At 41.0% G+C, this 15,458-nt stretch overlaps 1 protein-coding gene across 4 annotated transcripts in view; it reads left to right on the top strand.

The window, feature by feature from the left end:
• The window catches only part of nav2a (neuron navigator 2a), a 369,482-nt gene that overhangs the window by 112,522 nt on the left and 241,502 nt on the right, over nucleotides 1-15,458 (top strand). For 2 of the 4 annotated variants that reach the window (XM_067994108.1, XM_067994107.1), the window contains exon 1: nucleotides 6,835-6,925. Coding sequence is in view for 1 of the 4 variants with exons in the window: in XM_067994109.1 (XP_067850210.1) it covers nucleotides 1,038-1,299; nucleotides 5,213-5,281; nucleotides 6,777-6,925 (480 nt within the window). In the remaining 3 variants the exon portion in view is untranslated. Of the gene's footprint in view, nucleotides 1-1,037; nucleotides 1,300-5,212; nucleotides 5,282-6,776; nucleotides 6,926-15,458 lie in introns of those variants that run through there. The other 2 variants (XM_067994109.1, XM_067994106.1) reach the window with 2 other exon arrangements.

The following is a 15,458-nucleotide window of genomic DNA, read 5'->3' as shown; positions in this document are numbered from 1 at the left end:
AACAATTGTCTTATTCCTAAATAGATCTTTTATAGCCCAAAACTATGTGGTAAGACTGCCTGCTGCACAAAGGTCGCACATTTGAATCTCACAGTCACCCAATATTCAGAACTGTGCAGTTTTGATTACTTTATTCCGATGGTCCCTTTTCTCTCTTGATCTCTTTTTGGGGTACAGTTCATGGTTACCAGCAACACTGTGGTACCTCATTCAAGTGTTCATGTGAGGGTCTGGACAATGAGTCTTGACAGGCTATTCCACTATGTAGGTATCATAGCCCAACCTGATTTTCAGTGTTATACTGAGCTACCTCGTCTCAGCTGGGGCAGTCTTATAGGCACTACAATAGGTCTCAATGCCCCTGGGTCAGGAAGGGAAAATTAGAAATGATTCTTGCTCCCAATTGTTATCTAGCAACCACTGGTAACAATGCACATTTATTGACACGGCTTGAAGAATAAATTGCACTCAACTGTGATGCCCCATGAAAATAGTCCATCAACACCCATTGTCAAAGCTGACTCGTACATAATGGCCACTTGAGTAAGGTACATGAGGCAACCTAGTGCTCATGGAACCGTATCCCAGTAAGGAGCCAAAGCCTTCAGGAGATGGTGGGGGGGGGGGTGGAAAGAGGGGGACAACGGATAGGTTGGGTGGGGGGGGGGGTGGGAAGAAGAAAATCAATCATTTTCCGTCAATAATAATAAAGCTGTTGTAAGTTTTAGTTAACTCATTAAATCCTGAATTCAAGCGTATTTATTTTGTTCAATTCACAATGAACATAACAGCATTGGTTGTCAGTGCTTGATTTACAAAAATGATTGATTTAAAAAAGATGTTACTGCATTGAGAATATAGGCCCAGAAGCATTAGAACACATTTGTGGGTACTGTACAGTGAATACAGAGAAATGCCATTCATTATGTGGAGTACCAAAACTATTTAGTGACTTGCTTTTTTTTTACCAAAACAAATAAACAGGGCCATGTTTTGTGTAACAATGTGGTGAATTTTTAATGCCTTATCTCTTTCAGAAATCAGGAATGGAAATTTGAAGGCCATCTTGGGTCTCTTCTTTAGTCTTTCACGATACAAGCAGCAGCAACAGCAGACACAAAAGCAGCATCATCAGTCTTCAATTGTATGTCAGCAGCAGGTGCCCCAGCATCATCCTCATCCTCAGTACCAGTGCCAGGTTGGTCTTCAGCAACAGGTGCAGGCCACACCTTACACCCAACCCTACCACCAAGTGCAACAACAGTGCCAGCAAAAAGCACAACTGGAAATGCAGTCAAGGTTTGCTTTGAATTTTAAGTTGATAACTGACACACTTTACAATTGGAAAGCCAAATTTTACCATTAAAAGCAACACTCATGGGAAATTTCCAAGACATGATCTTGACAAGAGTGTTCAGTCCAGCTTCGTTCCTGTGTTTTGTAAGTGTGATATCCATTTTTATCCAATTTGAAAGTGAAGTGAAGAATTGGGCAAACAATCTGCCAATAGTTTGTTGCCCTATTATGAGGCACTGAAAGTAAAATGGCATGACAGTGACAATATCCCGATATGGAGATGCCGGTGATGGACTGGGGTTGACAATTGTAAACAATTTTACAACACCAAGTTATAGTCCAGCAATTTTATTTTAAATTCACAAGCTTTCGGAGATTTCCTCCTTCCTCAGGCAAACATTTGCCTGAGGAAGGAGGAAATCTCCGAAAGCTTGTGAATTTAAAATAAAATTGCTGGACTATAACTTGGTGTTGTAAAATTGTTTACAAATATCCCGATAGGTAAAGGTGTTTTTAGTAAGAATTTAAGGAAGGTCGAGAAAACAAATGGTCCCGAGTCCTCTTTCCGATTTATAGTGAGTTTAGTAGCTCGTGGTTATGGTACTGCACTAGTACTAGAGAATTCCAAAGATTTACCACCCCCTGAGTGAAGAAATTTCTCCTCATCTCAGTCCTAAATGGCCCACCCCTTATTCTGAGACTGTGACCCCTGGTTCTAGACTTCCCAGCTAGGGGAAACATCCTCCCTGCATCAACCCTGTCGAGCCCTGTAAGAATTTTGTCCGTCTCAATGAGATCGCCTCTCATTCTTCTAAACTCTAGAGAATACAGGCCTAGTCTACTCAATCTCTCCTCATACGACAATCCCACCACCCCAGGTATCAGTCTGGTGAACCTTTGTTGCACTCCCCAATGGCAAGTATATCCTTTCTGAGGTAAGGAGACCAAAACTGTACACAATACTCCAGGTACAGTCTCACCAAGGCCCTATATAATTGCAGTAAGACATCTTTACTCCTGTATTCAAATCCTCTTGTGAAAAAGGCCAACATACCATTTGCCTTCCTAATTGCTTGCTGTACCTGCATGTTAGATTTCAGTGACTCATGTACAAGGACACCCAGGTCCCTTTGAACATCAACATTTCCCAATCTCTCACCATTTAAAAAATACTCTGCATTTCTGTTTTTCCTATCAAAGTGGATAACTTCACATTTTTCCATATTATATTCCATCTGCCATGTTCTTGCCCATTCACTTAGCCTGTCTATATCCCCTTTGCATCCTCCTCACAACTCACATTCCCACCCCAGTAATTCAGGAAATCTGGTAAAACCCAACTGGCTCATTGATGTCATTCAAGGATGGAAACTGCCATCCCTCCCTTGTCTAACTTTACATGTGACTCTAGTCCCACAATATGTGGTTGACTTTTAATGTCCTCACAGCCATCAGAGATGGGCAATAAATACTGTCTTGCTAATGTGACCCACATCTCAATTTAAAAAAAAAGTGGGTATATCTTGAAGGTGTTACTGAGCTGGTTACAGCTACAATGCATTCCAAGCAATGGCCTGGAATGTAGGCATTTCAGAACAAAATACTATATTTAAAAATGCAATGTGATATCAGCTTCTTGTGTAAATATAAAATCTACGTTTAAGATTAAAACCAAGCACATATATTTGGAGTAACTATTTTGCCTTTAATGTTAGAAACTTATTAAAATGATGCAGTAGCATTTTTTTAAACTGAGATTGTCTTAAATGGAAAGAAACTGACAACTGAAAGTAGAACTAGTTTAGAGGTAAGTTAGTCATTTTCAATACTGTTGTCTTTAAGTGAAATGCCATAGCTATAGTAATTTATTTGAATTTTAGGGTTAAATTTCGATCCAGATATTACTTCATGAATTTAATCCTTTGTCTACACTTTGTTTCTCCTTCTAACGGCAATTTATGACTCATTGAGCACATTGAGCATAAGGAGTTAGTGTTGGACCTGAACAACTTTTCAGGCACGAAAACTCTGGAACTTTGTCAATTTCGTTGGTCACAGTTGATTAACAACATCTGCATTATATTATCCCAATGTCAGCGTTTGGAAATAAACAGCATGTAGTGTTGTGCAAGAGAGAGGAAGTAGGATGGTATACTTCATTAATGCAGGTTATCCTGCTTTTCTAGACGGAGGTGCTTAGGGTGAAACCAGCAATTAAACAGGGATCACACTGAACTGCATTTAAATCATGTAGTGCATTTTCTTGATAAGGCACTGGGGAAGTCTCCCCTCTGTTTTTAAAATTATTTCCTTTCTTCCCTTGCTGAGTTCACACTTGATTTATGCAGTTGACAATAGTCTCGAGAGCAGCCAAATGACTGGTTCCAGGTCTTCTACCAGACCTGCCCCCCATGCCATCTGCCAGGAAGTGTACAAGAATGGTTCAAAAGTGACTTCATTCTCCGATTTTCCTTCCAGCTGCGAGTCGGTCCCTGCTTTCTAGTTGGCATGTCCCTGTTCGATGTAGGGGAGCGATCCACACTGGGGCATTGTGCATGAGTGCTGCCACGCACAGTCAAACCATATTGTCCGTATAAATCTCCTCAGCATGATGGTGGTTCTTATTTTACCATAAGGATAATATATCTTAAAAGGAGTTGCTGACTTTTAGGAATGAATGTTATCCAACAGCTATGTTGTGCTTCAGAGACGGGATTGCATCATAATTCAGCTGAAATCTAAACTCCAAAAATCCAGTATTGTCTGTCCCATTCAATTTGTACACTAGACACCCCTCACTGTGTTGCTAATTCAGATACCCGCCAGTTGAACTTGTTACTGGTGAAGAAAAGCAGTTCGATTTGCACTTGGCCCGATTCCCCTTTTCCAATGGAGTGATGTATTTCAGCAGTAATATATCTGTTTAAATAATGCTGCATTACAAAACACGAAACATACAAAAACAAAGGTGCAAAAATACCATTAACACCATTCTTGCTCACCTAATCTACGAGACGATGCAATCTTGTGTATCACCCACCACTACTGCTAGTAATACTCCTAGAGGTGGCAAAAAATTGCTGCCAATTTCATGAAAAACACTGGGAAATTCCCCCCAACTTTCTAAGGCTCTCAGGCTAGTTCCAGGAGACCATGGTTATCCATGATGCTTCACAAGCCATACTTAAACTAACCCCTCTCCCTATATGTTCCAATTGTCTTAGGAACATAGAACTATATAGGTTTGGATACATCTATTGTGCTGGCCCTATAGGTAACAGACTTCTTACCCTACTTTACCTCTGGTAGCTTTCAATATCTTTATCTTCCAAAAATCTATCCATTGTCCTGTTCAAATTAATAACATCCTTTACTTCCACTGCTTATCTTTGCAGACTATTCCACATGTTTATCATCTGCTATATGAAGAAGTTGCAGCCTCACTGTGTATTTACATTTTCTCATCTAAATTTGAATCCATTTCCCCTTGTTTTAGAATTTGTGTTAAACTTGACTCCAGAATGATGGTCAATATTATTTATTCCTTTGAATACCTCAATAAGTTCATCCCTAAGCTGCCTGTTTTTCCCCAATATAAACATCCTTATCACTGTTGGTCTTTCTTCATGGCCCAGATACCAACTTAGTTGCCCTTTGTACTTCCTCCAAGACCAGAATGGCTCCTGTGTGGTACAGTGCCGAGAATTGTACATAATATTTGGATAGTGTTTGCGTCTCGGTTAAAATTTCACTCACAACTTCTGATGTCTTGGGGAGAGCTTAGTTGAAATTGGAACTTTGGAGTGATGAAAGTGCTATTAAGTTTCATGTTGCATGTCCTCTGCTGTTGCTGTACTCTCGTGCTCTTTCCTTAATTCATGATCATTTTTTTCCTTTCTTCTTCTCTGTCATACAGTGTGTCATCCAGGTTATCATCCCAAAGCAAAAGCACAAGAATTGCGCCCACTCAAAGAAAGACCTCTAGGTCAGCTGGTGTTGCTTGTTTTTAGCCCACTGATCGCTTTTAACATTTGAGGCATCTTGTGTAACTGTAACTGCATGGCTAGGCATTTTACGAACTTGCTAAGCAGCAAGTTTATCTTAACTGCAGTGCTTACTGAGTCCTATTAGCAGTAGCAGATGTCCAGTGCTACTTTTTTCATTTAAAGAGGCTACATCCCTTTTTACTGGAGTGCGCTGGGATGTATCAATCACTTCTACTGCCAATCTTCCCTCCCACCAATTTTCCCATCCCTGCCTTGAACGGGTTGATTCCCTGCTGGTCACCCTCTGGTACCTCACCCCAGTGACCTTTCTTTATGTATTAGCCCCAACAGTGTGCGTCAGCTGGTTATCAGATTGTGCAGCATCACAGCTGAGCCTGATCCTGTCCTTAGCTCATGTTCAAACATCATCTGTGCATTTGATAAATTTGCTGACCCATTGGGAAGCCAGGAAATTGGTTGACTTGAAAAAATATGAAAATGTATGTCCACTATGGGGACCAGAACTATATTTATTGCTGACTTGACTTGGCTGGGTTTGATGTTTGTTCAGTACACAGCCTGCATCTAGAATTTTGGTCAGCAGTAAGACACTGCTCCAAAATACTCTCCAAACCCTTGGTACAATAAAATTGCAAAAACGATTTAACATTTTAATATTTGCCTCATTTTTCAAAAATGGTTAGTTGGATGTTATAAGGTCTCATTGATGCAGCAGAATAGCAAATATAAACAATACCAAATCACTCTGGTCAGCTTTAGCTTTTCACTAAACAGAACCATGGGGTCAAACGGCTTGCTCTAAATTGGAAACCTGAAGCTTGCACCAAGTCTGGTCATGGTTCAACCATTTTATTTTTTATATATTGGAAATGGAGAGCAGGCTGAAGAACATGGAAGAACAGCTGCTTTAACATATTTGGCCAAGGATGCTTGAAAAGTCGATGAGAGTATGAAGCTAACCTGTTAGTGAGTGATCCTTAACATTATGTAAATTCAGGCCAGTGAACACTACAATTCGCTTGCGTCTCGGTTCACTGAGGAACCTGAATGACATGGTGCAGGGGCTTCTTTCATTTTCTTTGATGTAAAGAGGGTAATGTGTATAGATCAAGATTTCCCTCCACATGTTATAATTTAATGTATTTACGAATTGAGTTACTAATTTATCTGCCAGCAGTGTAAGTGTTCAGAGCTAGATTTCCATTCACTAACTACATGTGTGTTTTCTCAAACATTTTATTTTAATTGCCTAATGCTACTTTAATAGCCTGTGGTTTATTTTAATCTCCTGTAATCTTGGCATTGTAATATGTCAGTGCTGTGAAGTTTGTCTGAATTAAAAAACAGAAAACCTGCTGTGTGATTGGTACAGACCTTTTGTCTGTAACAACCTTGTTTCTTGTGATATTGTTCTGTGCCAGTGATTTTCAGTTTGGATAGTTATTTCCTATTTTTTTACCTATTTGGCTTTAGGCTTCCAGCCCCCACTACGAGAGTGTCAGCTGCAGGCAGCGAGACCAAGACTCGTGTATCCACCAGTGCAAACAACAGGCGCAGTCAGAGTTTTAACAACTTTGATAAATCCAAATCTGGTCACAACCCAGCAGCAAACAATGAGAAAGGTACAGATGTTATCACTTGTTTGTTTTACATTCTAGGTGTCACTTTGGCTCTGTTTGCAGCAGTCTTGCTTCAGTTCAAACCCCATGCCAGGACATGTGTGCATAATCTAGACAGACACTTCAGTGCAGTAGTGAGGGAGTGCTTCTGAATCTGAGGTGTGCAGTCTTTTGGATGAATGAAAATCAAACCCAATATACTTGCTCGGGCGGATGTAAAAGATGCCATTGCGGTATTCAAAGCAGAACAGCGAAGCTTCCTGGTGTCCTGGCCGATTATACATCCCTCAACCAACACCACCAAACACAGATTAACTGGTCGTTTATCTCATTTGCTGTTTGTGGGACCTTTCCGTGTGCAGATTGGCTGTGCATTTTTTTTTACTTGTTCTCGTGATGTGGGCTATGTTGGCATGTTTGCATTTATTGTTCATCTCTACTTGCCTACATAACAACAGCAATTCATTAGCTGTGAAATGCTTTGGGACATTCAGAGGATGTGGAGGTTTCTATGTGAATTTAAGTTTAAATTCTCTTTTAAATCATGTTTGGAGGGGGCTTTTAAGCTTTGGAACTATAAACTATGGATCTGGAGAAAGAAATTAGGCAAAGAAAGAAAGTGAGAAACCATCCATAATTCAAGCTTAGCTAAAAATTCAATTAAAGGCTCCCAATGTATAAGGAATGTCCCAGGCATGATCCCCAGATTGCGCTGAGTTAGCTGATTTCAGCTGGGCCTTTGGTGCAGGTACTACAATTGACTTCATAAAATCATAGAAAGGTTACAGCACGGAAGGAAGTCCATCGAGTCTGCACCGGCTCTATGCAAGGGCAATCCAGCTAGTCCCACTCCCACGCCCTTTCCCCGTAGCCCTGCACATTTTTTTGTTTCAAGTACTTATCCAGTTCCCTTTTGCAGGCCATGATTGAATCTGCCTCCACCACCCCCTCGGGCAGTGCATTCCAGATCTTAACCACTCGCTGTGTAAAAAAGTTTTTCCTCATGCCATCTTTGGTTCTTTTGCCAATCACCTTAAATCTATGTCCTCTGGTTCTTGACCTTTCTGCCAATGGGAACAGTTTCTCTCTATTTACTCTGTCTAGACTCTTCACGATTTTGAATACCTCTTGGAATACACCTAGTAGTGTAATGGCACCTCGATAGTTTCTTTACTCTAACCAAATAGATTCTGTCCTAGACGCCCCCGGGACATCTCTCTCTCCAGCACTGCAATATTCTCCTTAATCAATACTGCCGCCAACCCTTTCTTTCCCTCCCTATCTTTCCTGAACACCTTTTATCCAGGAATATTTAGTACCCAATCCTGCCCTTTTTTGAGCCAGGTCTCCGTTATCGCCACAACATTGTATTCCCACAGGCTATTTGCGCCTGCAGCTCATCAACCTTGTTAACTGCACTTCGTGCATTTACACACATACAATGCAAACCTTAGACTTAGACTTTCTTGTACTCTCTTTTTGTCTTATCCCACCTACTTCACTACCCTGGGTTAGAAAGAGAGTTGCTAATCCTCCTGGATTGCCCAGGAGTCTTCCGGAATGTGGCATGGATCCAGCAACCTGGGAAATCTTTGTGCTTTTTTTTTAAATGGTGAGAAACTATTAAATGCTGGTGTTCAGAGAGATTTGGGTGTCCTTGTACAAGAAACACAAAAGTTTAACATGCAGCAATTAGGAAGGCAAAAGAGCATGTCGGCCTTTATTGCAAATGGGTTGGAATACAAGAGTAAGGAAGTCTTGCTACAATTGCTACAAGGGTTCGAGGATTTCATTTCCACATTCACCTGAGGAAGGAGGAAGCCTCCGAAAGCTTGTGAATTTCAAATAAAATTGCTGGACTATAACTTGGTGTTGTAAAATTGTTTACAATTGCTACAATTGTACAGGGCTTTGGTGAGACCTCACCTGGAGTACTGTGTGCAGTTTTGGTCTCCTTATCTGAGGAAGGTTATACTTGCCTTAGAGGTGTTGCAGTGAAGGTTCACTAGATTAATTCCTGGGATGAGAGGGTTGTCCTATGAGGAGTGATTGAGTAGAATGGGCCTATATTCTCTGGAGTTTAGAAGGATGAGAGGTGATCTCATTGAAAGGTACAAGATTCTGAGGGGGCTTGACAGGGTAGATGCTGCGAGGTTGTTTCCCCTGGCTGGAGAGTCTAGAACTAGGGGGCATAGTCTCAGGATAAGGGGTCGGCTATTTAAGACTGTGATGAGGAGGAATTTCTTCACTCAGAGAGTTGTGAATCTTTGGAATTCTCCACCCCAGCGGGCTGTAGATGCTGAGTTGTTGAGTATATTCAAGGCTGAGATAGATAGATTTTTGGACTCTAGGGGAATCAAGGGCTATGGGGATCAGACGGGAAAGTGGAGTTGAGGCTGAAGATCAGCCATGATCTTATTGAATGGCGGAGCAGGCTCAAGGGGCCATATGGCCTACTCCTGCTCCTGCTTCTTATGTTCTTAAAAGAAAATATTTGCCAATTTTCCTCCCTCCTGGCCACTATCCAGTGACCCCTGATGGAAATGCAAATAGGGGAACTTTGCATGACGATAGCACTGCGTATGGCTGTGATGTCTCTGCTGTCAAGTAGCTTGCCAAAACCCAATGTTAAGGTTCATGCATAAATAATGGACACTTTGGCAAGATCTCCACGAATCCCCAGTACCTGGGGCGTGTACCTTAAGAAGAAGTCAAAGGCTCCAGAAAGGCAAAGAAAAAAATGAATTGTATTGTATGGATAGAATATGTAAAGACGTAACATTTTGTTTGGAAGGAATGAAAAATATAGAATTGCTATACACCCTTTTAGATCCTTCTAAATGTCGGGGCTTAATTTTTTTGATAAGTCTCAGCGGTAAAGACTATTTGGTGGTGCAGCACATTGGACTTTGGGTGACACATTTGTGCAGTGCTGCTTCATATCAATGATTCTTCACCTGGTGAGGTTCCCATCTCAGTCATGCCAGCAGAGGGGGGTAGTGTGTGAAGGAAAAACAGCTTGATTTTTTTTATGTAGCAAATACTATGTCTGGAGTTTCTGATTTGGGCGCAAATTGCACCCAAAAATTACGCCAGCGTAAATTAAGCCGACAATCACCGAGTTTCTGCTAAAATGCATTAACATAGTCAACAAACGGAAAATCTGCCACGTATCAACCCAACTCGGCAGCTTAACAGAGCGTAATCGTCTACGTATTTCTTTTTCAATAAAAAATGTTCATGTATTTAAGAGTGGTAACCTGGTGCAGTTTTATTAATACAACTAAAAATGGGTTTATCACTAAAAATAAGCATTTTTAATAAAGGTACCCAGTCCTCTGCCACTGAGTAATCTCAATTTAAAATCACTGAAAGTGACTCAAACAAACTAGACTTGAAGCATTTACTGCTTTCATTGGTTGTAGTCTAGTCAGTTTCTCAGTAATTCAATATTTTTTAGTATTTAAAAACGTTTAAACCCTGCCTACCAGTGCCTTTGCGCCTAAGAGAGCTAGCTTAATTTTAAAAGCCTCCTCGAACGACCGCAGGCTGGCACAATCGGAAACTCACCATTCTTGTTGTTTCCAGTGGGGTAGTGACCAGTTTTGTGAGCTGGGCCAGCTTCAGTGCGATTTTTATTTTAAACAGTGCAAAACATCGCGGAAACTCTCATTACGCTGGGTGTAAATTACGCCCAGCGTGTAAAAATCGAAATTCCTCTATGTTTTATGCTGATCCAGCTCGATTGCACTGAAAAAACCAGCGCAATCGAGTGGAAACTCTGGGTGTATATCTATTAATTGGACTGCTGAGTTTTACTATTTTTTCCCCTTCCTCTCGCCCTCCACTTTGGCTGTCAACACCATGAAATCTGTTACGGCTGAGAAGCTGGCTAAAATCCAATGGACTTATTTACAGCTTTGGATGTTGATTTTCAGGTAGAAGCTGTGCTTGCAGCAGATTCAGAGAGTTAGAATCAGAGAATGGTTTCAGCACAGAAGGGGGCCATTCAGCCCATTGAGCCCATGCTGGCTCTTTGTAACAGCAATCTCGTTAGTCCCATTCCCCTGCTCTTTCCCCACAAATGGGCAGACATACTTCAATGGCATTTAATGGAGGAAAATATGTGAAAAGGACATATTATCATCATTGATGGCCATAGCAAAGCTGGACGCCAGGGGTGGTCTGTGAGTGCCTGATTCCCGGCATTGCTGGGGCTGTGAGGAAGGGGTTTGAAATTTCAAGGTGCAGAATGCAATCAGTTAGGTTGCCTCGATCAGCAGATGACTGCATCTGAGGTTTTGACAATTTTTTCAATGTAGTTCTTCAGCCCCATGGGGTCGCTGAGGCTGGGGCAAAGTGGCTCCCCTCTCGCCCTGGTTCCCCCAGAAACAGTGCGTGTGCTCATGCAATCGTATTTAAAGGAGCCTGACCCCAGGATTTCCTAGGGTTAGCGACACTGACAGTGGGCAGGCAGAATTTCTGCTCCACCCCCAGATGCACCCCTCCCACTCCCAGCCTTCACCAGGGCTCCCCGAGGTTTACATAGGATTAGATAGAATGTGCAGCACAGAAACAGGATATTCGGCCCAATAGGTCCTTACCGATGTTAATGCTCGACACGAGCTTCCTCCCACCCTACTTCATCTAACCCAATCAGCATTTCCTTCTATTCCTTTCTCCTGCATGTGTTTATCTAGCTTCCCCTTAAATTTCTTTCCCTCAATTTCTTTTACCATTTTACCACTTTTTGGAATGTTTTTTCATTGTGTATTTTATTATATGTAGATAAATTAGCAGTACAATTTCAAAAATGTAAGAAGATTTAACAGTAAAAGTTTTAAAATGGAGTGAAAAATTAATTTAATTACATATGGCCAGTTTTAATCTATCTATCTATCTACGTTGAAGCATGACACTTCAAATACACCACTGGATATAAAAGGAAATAGCTTCAAAAATAAATTAATTTTTAAAAAAAGTTTTATTGATATATTGCTTTAATTCTGATAAAATAAGAGCTTGTTCTGTCATAAGGTAGAGTAAATTTCATCCCTGAATTACTCTCAATGCATTTTTAAATTTCTGTTTGAATGAAATGATGAAGAAAAATGCTCAGAACAGCTGTTTGAAGTGTTCTCATACTTGGAACATGAAGCATTCCCAAGAGTCAGCGCTATTCCTGATGCATGAGCACTATATTTGCCCATCATCTTTGGTTTTAACGTGAGAAAACTGTCACATCATCAAATCTTAATATTGCTGGCAACACATGACATGATAGTTCATTGTGAAATGAAAGATTTGTGCAGACTGATCACCAAATACAACATGATATGCAGCCAAGCAACATGATATATGGGGAGAAAGCATTATTCTATTAAAATAAATTGTTTGTCCCTTTGACTTGACTCTTTCCTCACCCAGAAGGAAAATTGTATGAAGATTTCTTTCTAAATATAAGGTCATAAGATCTTTTGAGATATAAAATGGTTTTGTAATTGAATCTTGACTATGGTTCAGTTAACAATAAATATATGAATCACCTATTAGTGTCTGTAGAGTACGCAGTTTTTTGGGAGGAGGCTGAAGAGTTACATAGAAATACAGGTAAAGTTGGAAGAATCTGCATGTGTTTCTCTTTTGCTCCCAGTATGCACTCGCAATGAAATTAAAGTTGCAAATATATATCTGTGACAAATGTTGAGGAAACTGGCAACAATAACTGTACATTAGTTGACCAAAGTCATGTAGATGCAGTGGCAGATAGATTATGAAGTTCATTGGGGAAGATTGTCCAGGGAACTGGAGGATAGATAATGTGATTTAAGTGTTTTTGGAAAAGGCATGATTCTGAGAATTATAGGCCTCGGTCGAGAGAATCAAATAGTGGGTGTTACACTGCTTGTCTGACATCCAGTATTGGATGAGCAAAAATTCTCTAAATATTGGGAAGACTGAAGCCATTGTCTTTGGTCCTCGCCACAAACTCTGTTCCCTAGCCACTGACTCCATCGCTCCCCAGGCCACTGTCTGAGGCTGAACTAGATCGCTCACAACCTTGGCATCCTATGTGACCCTGAGATGAGCTTCCGACCACATATCCGCTCCATCACCAATACTCCCTACTACCACCTCCGTAACATCACTCATCTCCGCCCCTGCCTCAGCTCATTTACTGCTGAAACCCTCATCCATGCCTTTGTTACTTCTGGACTTGATTATTTCAATGCTCTTCTGGCCGGCCTCCCATCTTCATAAACTTGAACTCATCCAAAACTCTGCTGCCCGTATCCTAACTCACACCAAGTCCTGTTCACCCATCATCCCTGTGCTCCCAATCTGGGAACGCCTCGATTTTAAAATTCTCGTCCTTATTTTCAAATCCCTCTGTGGCCTCACCTCTCCCTATGTCTGTAACCTCCTCCAGCCATACAACCCTCCAAGATCTCTGCACTTCTCCAATTCTTGCCTCTTGTACATCCCCAATTTTCATCGCTCCAGCATTGGCGGCTGTGCCTTCAGCTGCCTAGGCTCGAAGCTCGAGAATTCCCTCCCTAAACCTCTACACCTCTCTGTCTCTTTCTTCTCCTTTAAGAAGCTTCTTAAAACCTACCTCTTTGGCCAAGCGTGTGGTCACCTGTCCTTATGTGGCTCGGTGTCAAATTTTTTTGGTAATGATCCTGCGAAGCACCTTGGGACATTTTACTACATTAAAGGCGCTATATAAATGCAAGTTGTTGTTGTTGTTGTGTTGGCTATTTGACTGTGGTGGACATCACAACCATGTTGGTCCTGGTCTTCACTCGAGGGACACATATGCAAATTGTGGGGGGGCGGGGTGGGGGGGGGTGAGGTGAGGAATCCTCAACAAATTTTTCCTTAACTTAATTCAGGAATTTGAAAGAATTGTAACCATTCCAATGCCATCCAAACCAAATCGGGATCAATCAGGGATCAAATCTGATGTATAAATCAGTGGCACACCACACAGTGCACTTACAAACTGAGCCATAGACTCATACAGCACAGAAGGAGGCCATCCGGCCCATCGTGCCTGTGCCGGATCTGTGAAAGAGCTATCCAATTCGTCCCACTCCCCTGCTCTTTCCCCATAGCCCTGCAAATTTTTCTTTTTTAATTATATATCCACTTCCCTTTTAAAAGTTACTATTGAATCCGCTTCCACCGCCCCCCCACCTTTCAGGCAGTGCATTCCAGATCATAACTCGCTGGTTTATAACAATAACTGAGAGAGTGTTTGAGCTCTTTTTGGCTCTTCGGTGTATAGTGGATGTTTCTTCCCTATTTTTTCTTTGCAGAAATGATAGCACAGAAGGTCACCATTTGGCATATTGTGCCTATGCTAGTTATGCGACTGGACTCATTTATTTTAATCCCATTGCCCTGCCCTTTCCTCATATCCTTTTACATGAATCATTTTCAAATTCCGATCCAATTCTCTCTTAATTGATGTTATAATCTTCTGCCTCAAAATGGGCCAAGTGCAGGCAATTGGAACTAGCTTAGTGGTATAAACTGGGCGACATGGACATGTTGGGCCGAAGGGCCTGTTTCCATGTTGTAAACTTCTAATAGCCACTTGTGGTAAACGTTCCATGTTCTAATAGCCCTCTGTGTGAAAAAAATCTTCTAACTTAGGACTTTGTTCTTATAGTGATAATTGAGTCTGCACTGCTCATTATCTATTCACTAATCAGTAGAAACAACTTGTTGATATTTACCATCTCAAAATCTTTCGTAATTTTAAAAGCCTCAGTTAGAACCCCTTAATCTTCTCTGTTCCAGTCAAGAAAAGCCCCAATTTTTTGAGCCTTTCTTAATAGCCTCTTATTTTCTTATGTATGTATATTCCAGTATTTGAAAGATCCCTTATTTGGTACATGATCATTGCGTAAAGTGTGTTGGAGCTAACTGATACCAGGGCTGAAAGTAAATGAAAGAAGTTCTTCCTTTAAAAAAAAATTATTTCCTGAAGGTTTCATAAATTATTGTGGTATTAGTTGCATATGGCATTCCGTTTTACTTTTGTCTGCAGTATTTATGATCCAGTAAATGAATCTCAAACAGAGATGAAATACTGTAGACATGTAATTCAGCATGTGCCTGTAATGGACAAGAACCAACAGCCTGTAACTCCCTCAGTGCTGCTATTAAAGTGTGGCATTTCTCAACATCTCCAGGTTGTATGTGAGCCAACTGTCAAACAGATATGATAAAGTGGGATCTTTAAGGTCACTCAATGTAAATTTGGTGCTTCTCAGGCAGTGAGTCTTATTTCTTAGCGTCTTCACGGACTCTTCCTTCAGTTCTGTAATTTTCTGGAATTATCTTTGCATTCAGATTTAAATGAACTTATGTTACTTACTTCAGTTTATGTTTCAACATTTGAAACAATAAAAAAACACACAGAAACAGAAGCAAATTACTGTGGACGCTGGAAATCTAAAATAAAACAGAAAGTGCTGGAAAACACTCAGCGGGTCAGGCAGCATCTGTGGAGAGAGAAACAGTT

Source organism: Heptranchias perlo, chromosome 12 (assembly GCF_035084215.1).
Source record: "Heptranchias perlo isolate sHepPer1 chromosome 12, sHepPer1.hap1, whole genome shotgun sequence".
Classification (NCBI taxonomy): domain Eukaryota; kingdom Metazoa; phylum Chordata; class Chondrichthyes; order Hexanchiformes; family Hexanchidae; genus Heptranchias; species Heptranchias perlo.
The sequence above is the reverse complement of the archived record's forward strand: the minus strand, read 5'-3'. Positions and strand labels throughout refer to the sequence as shown.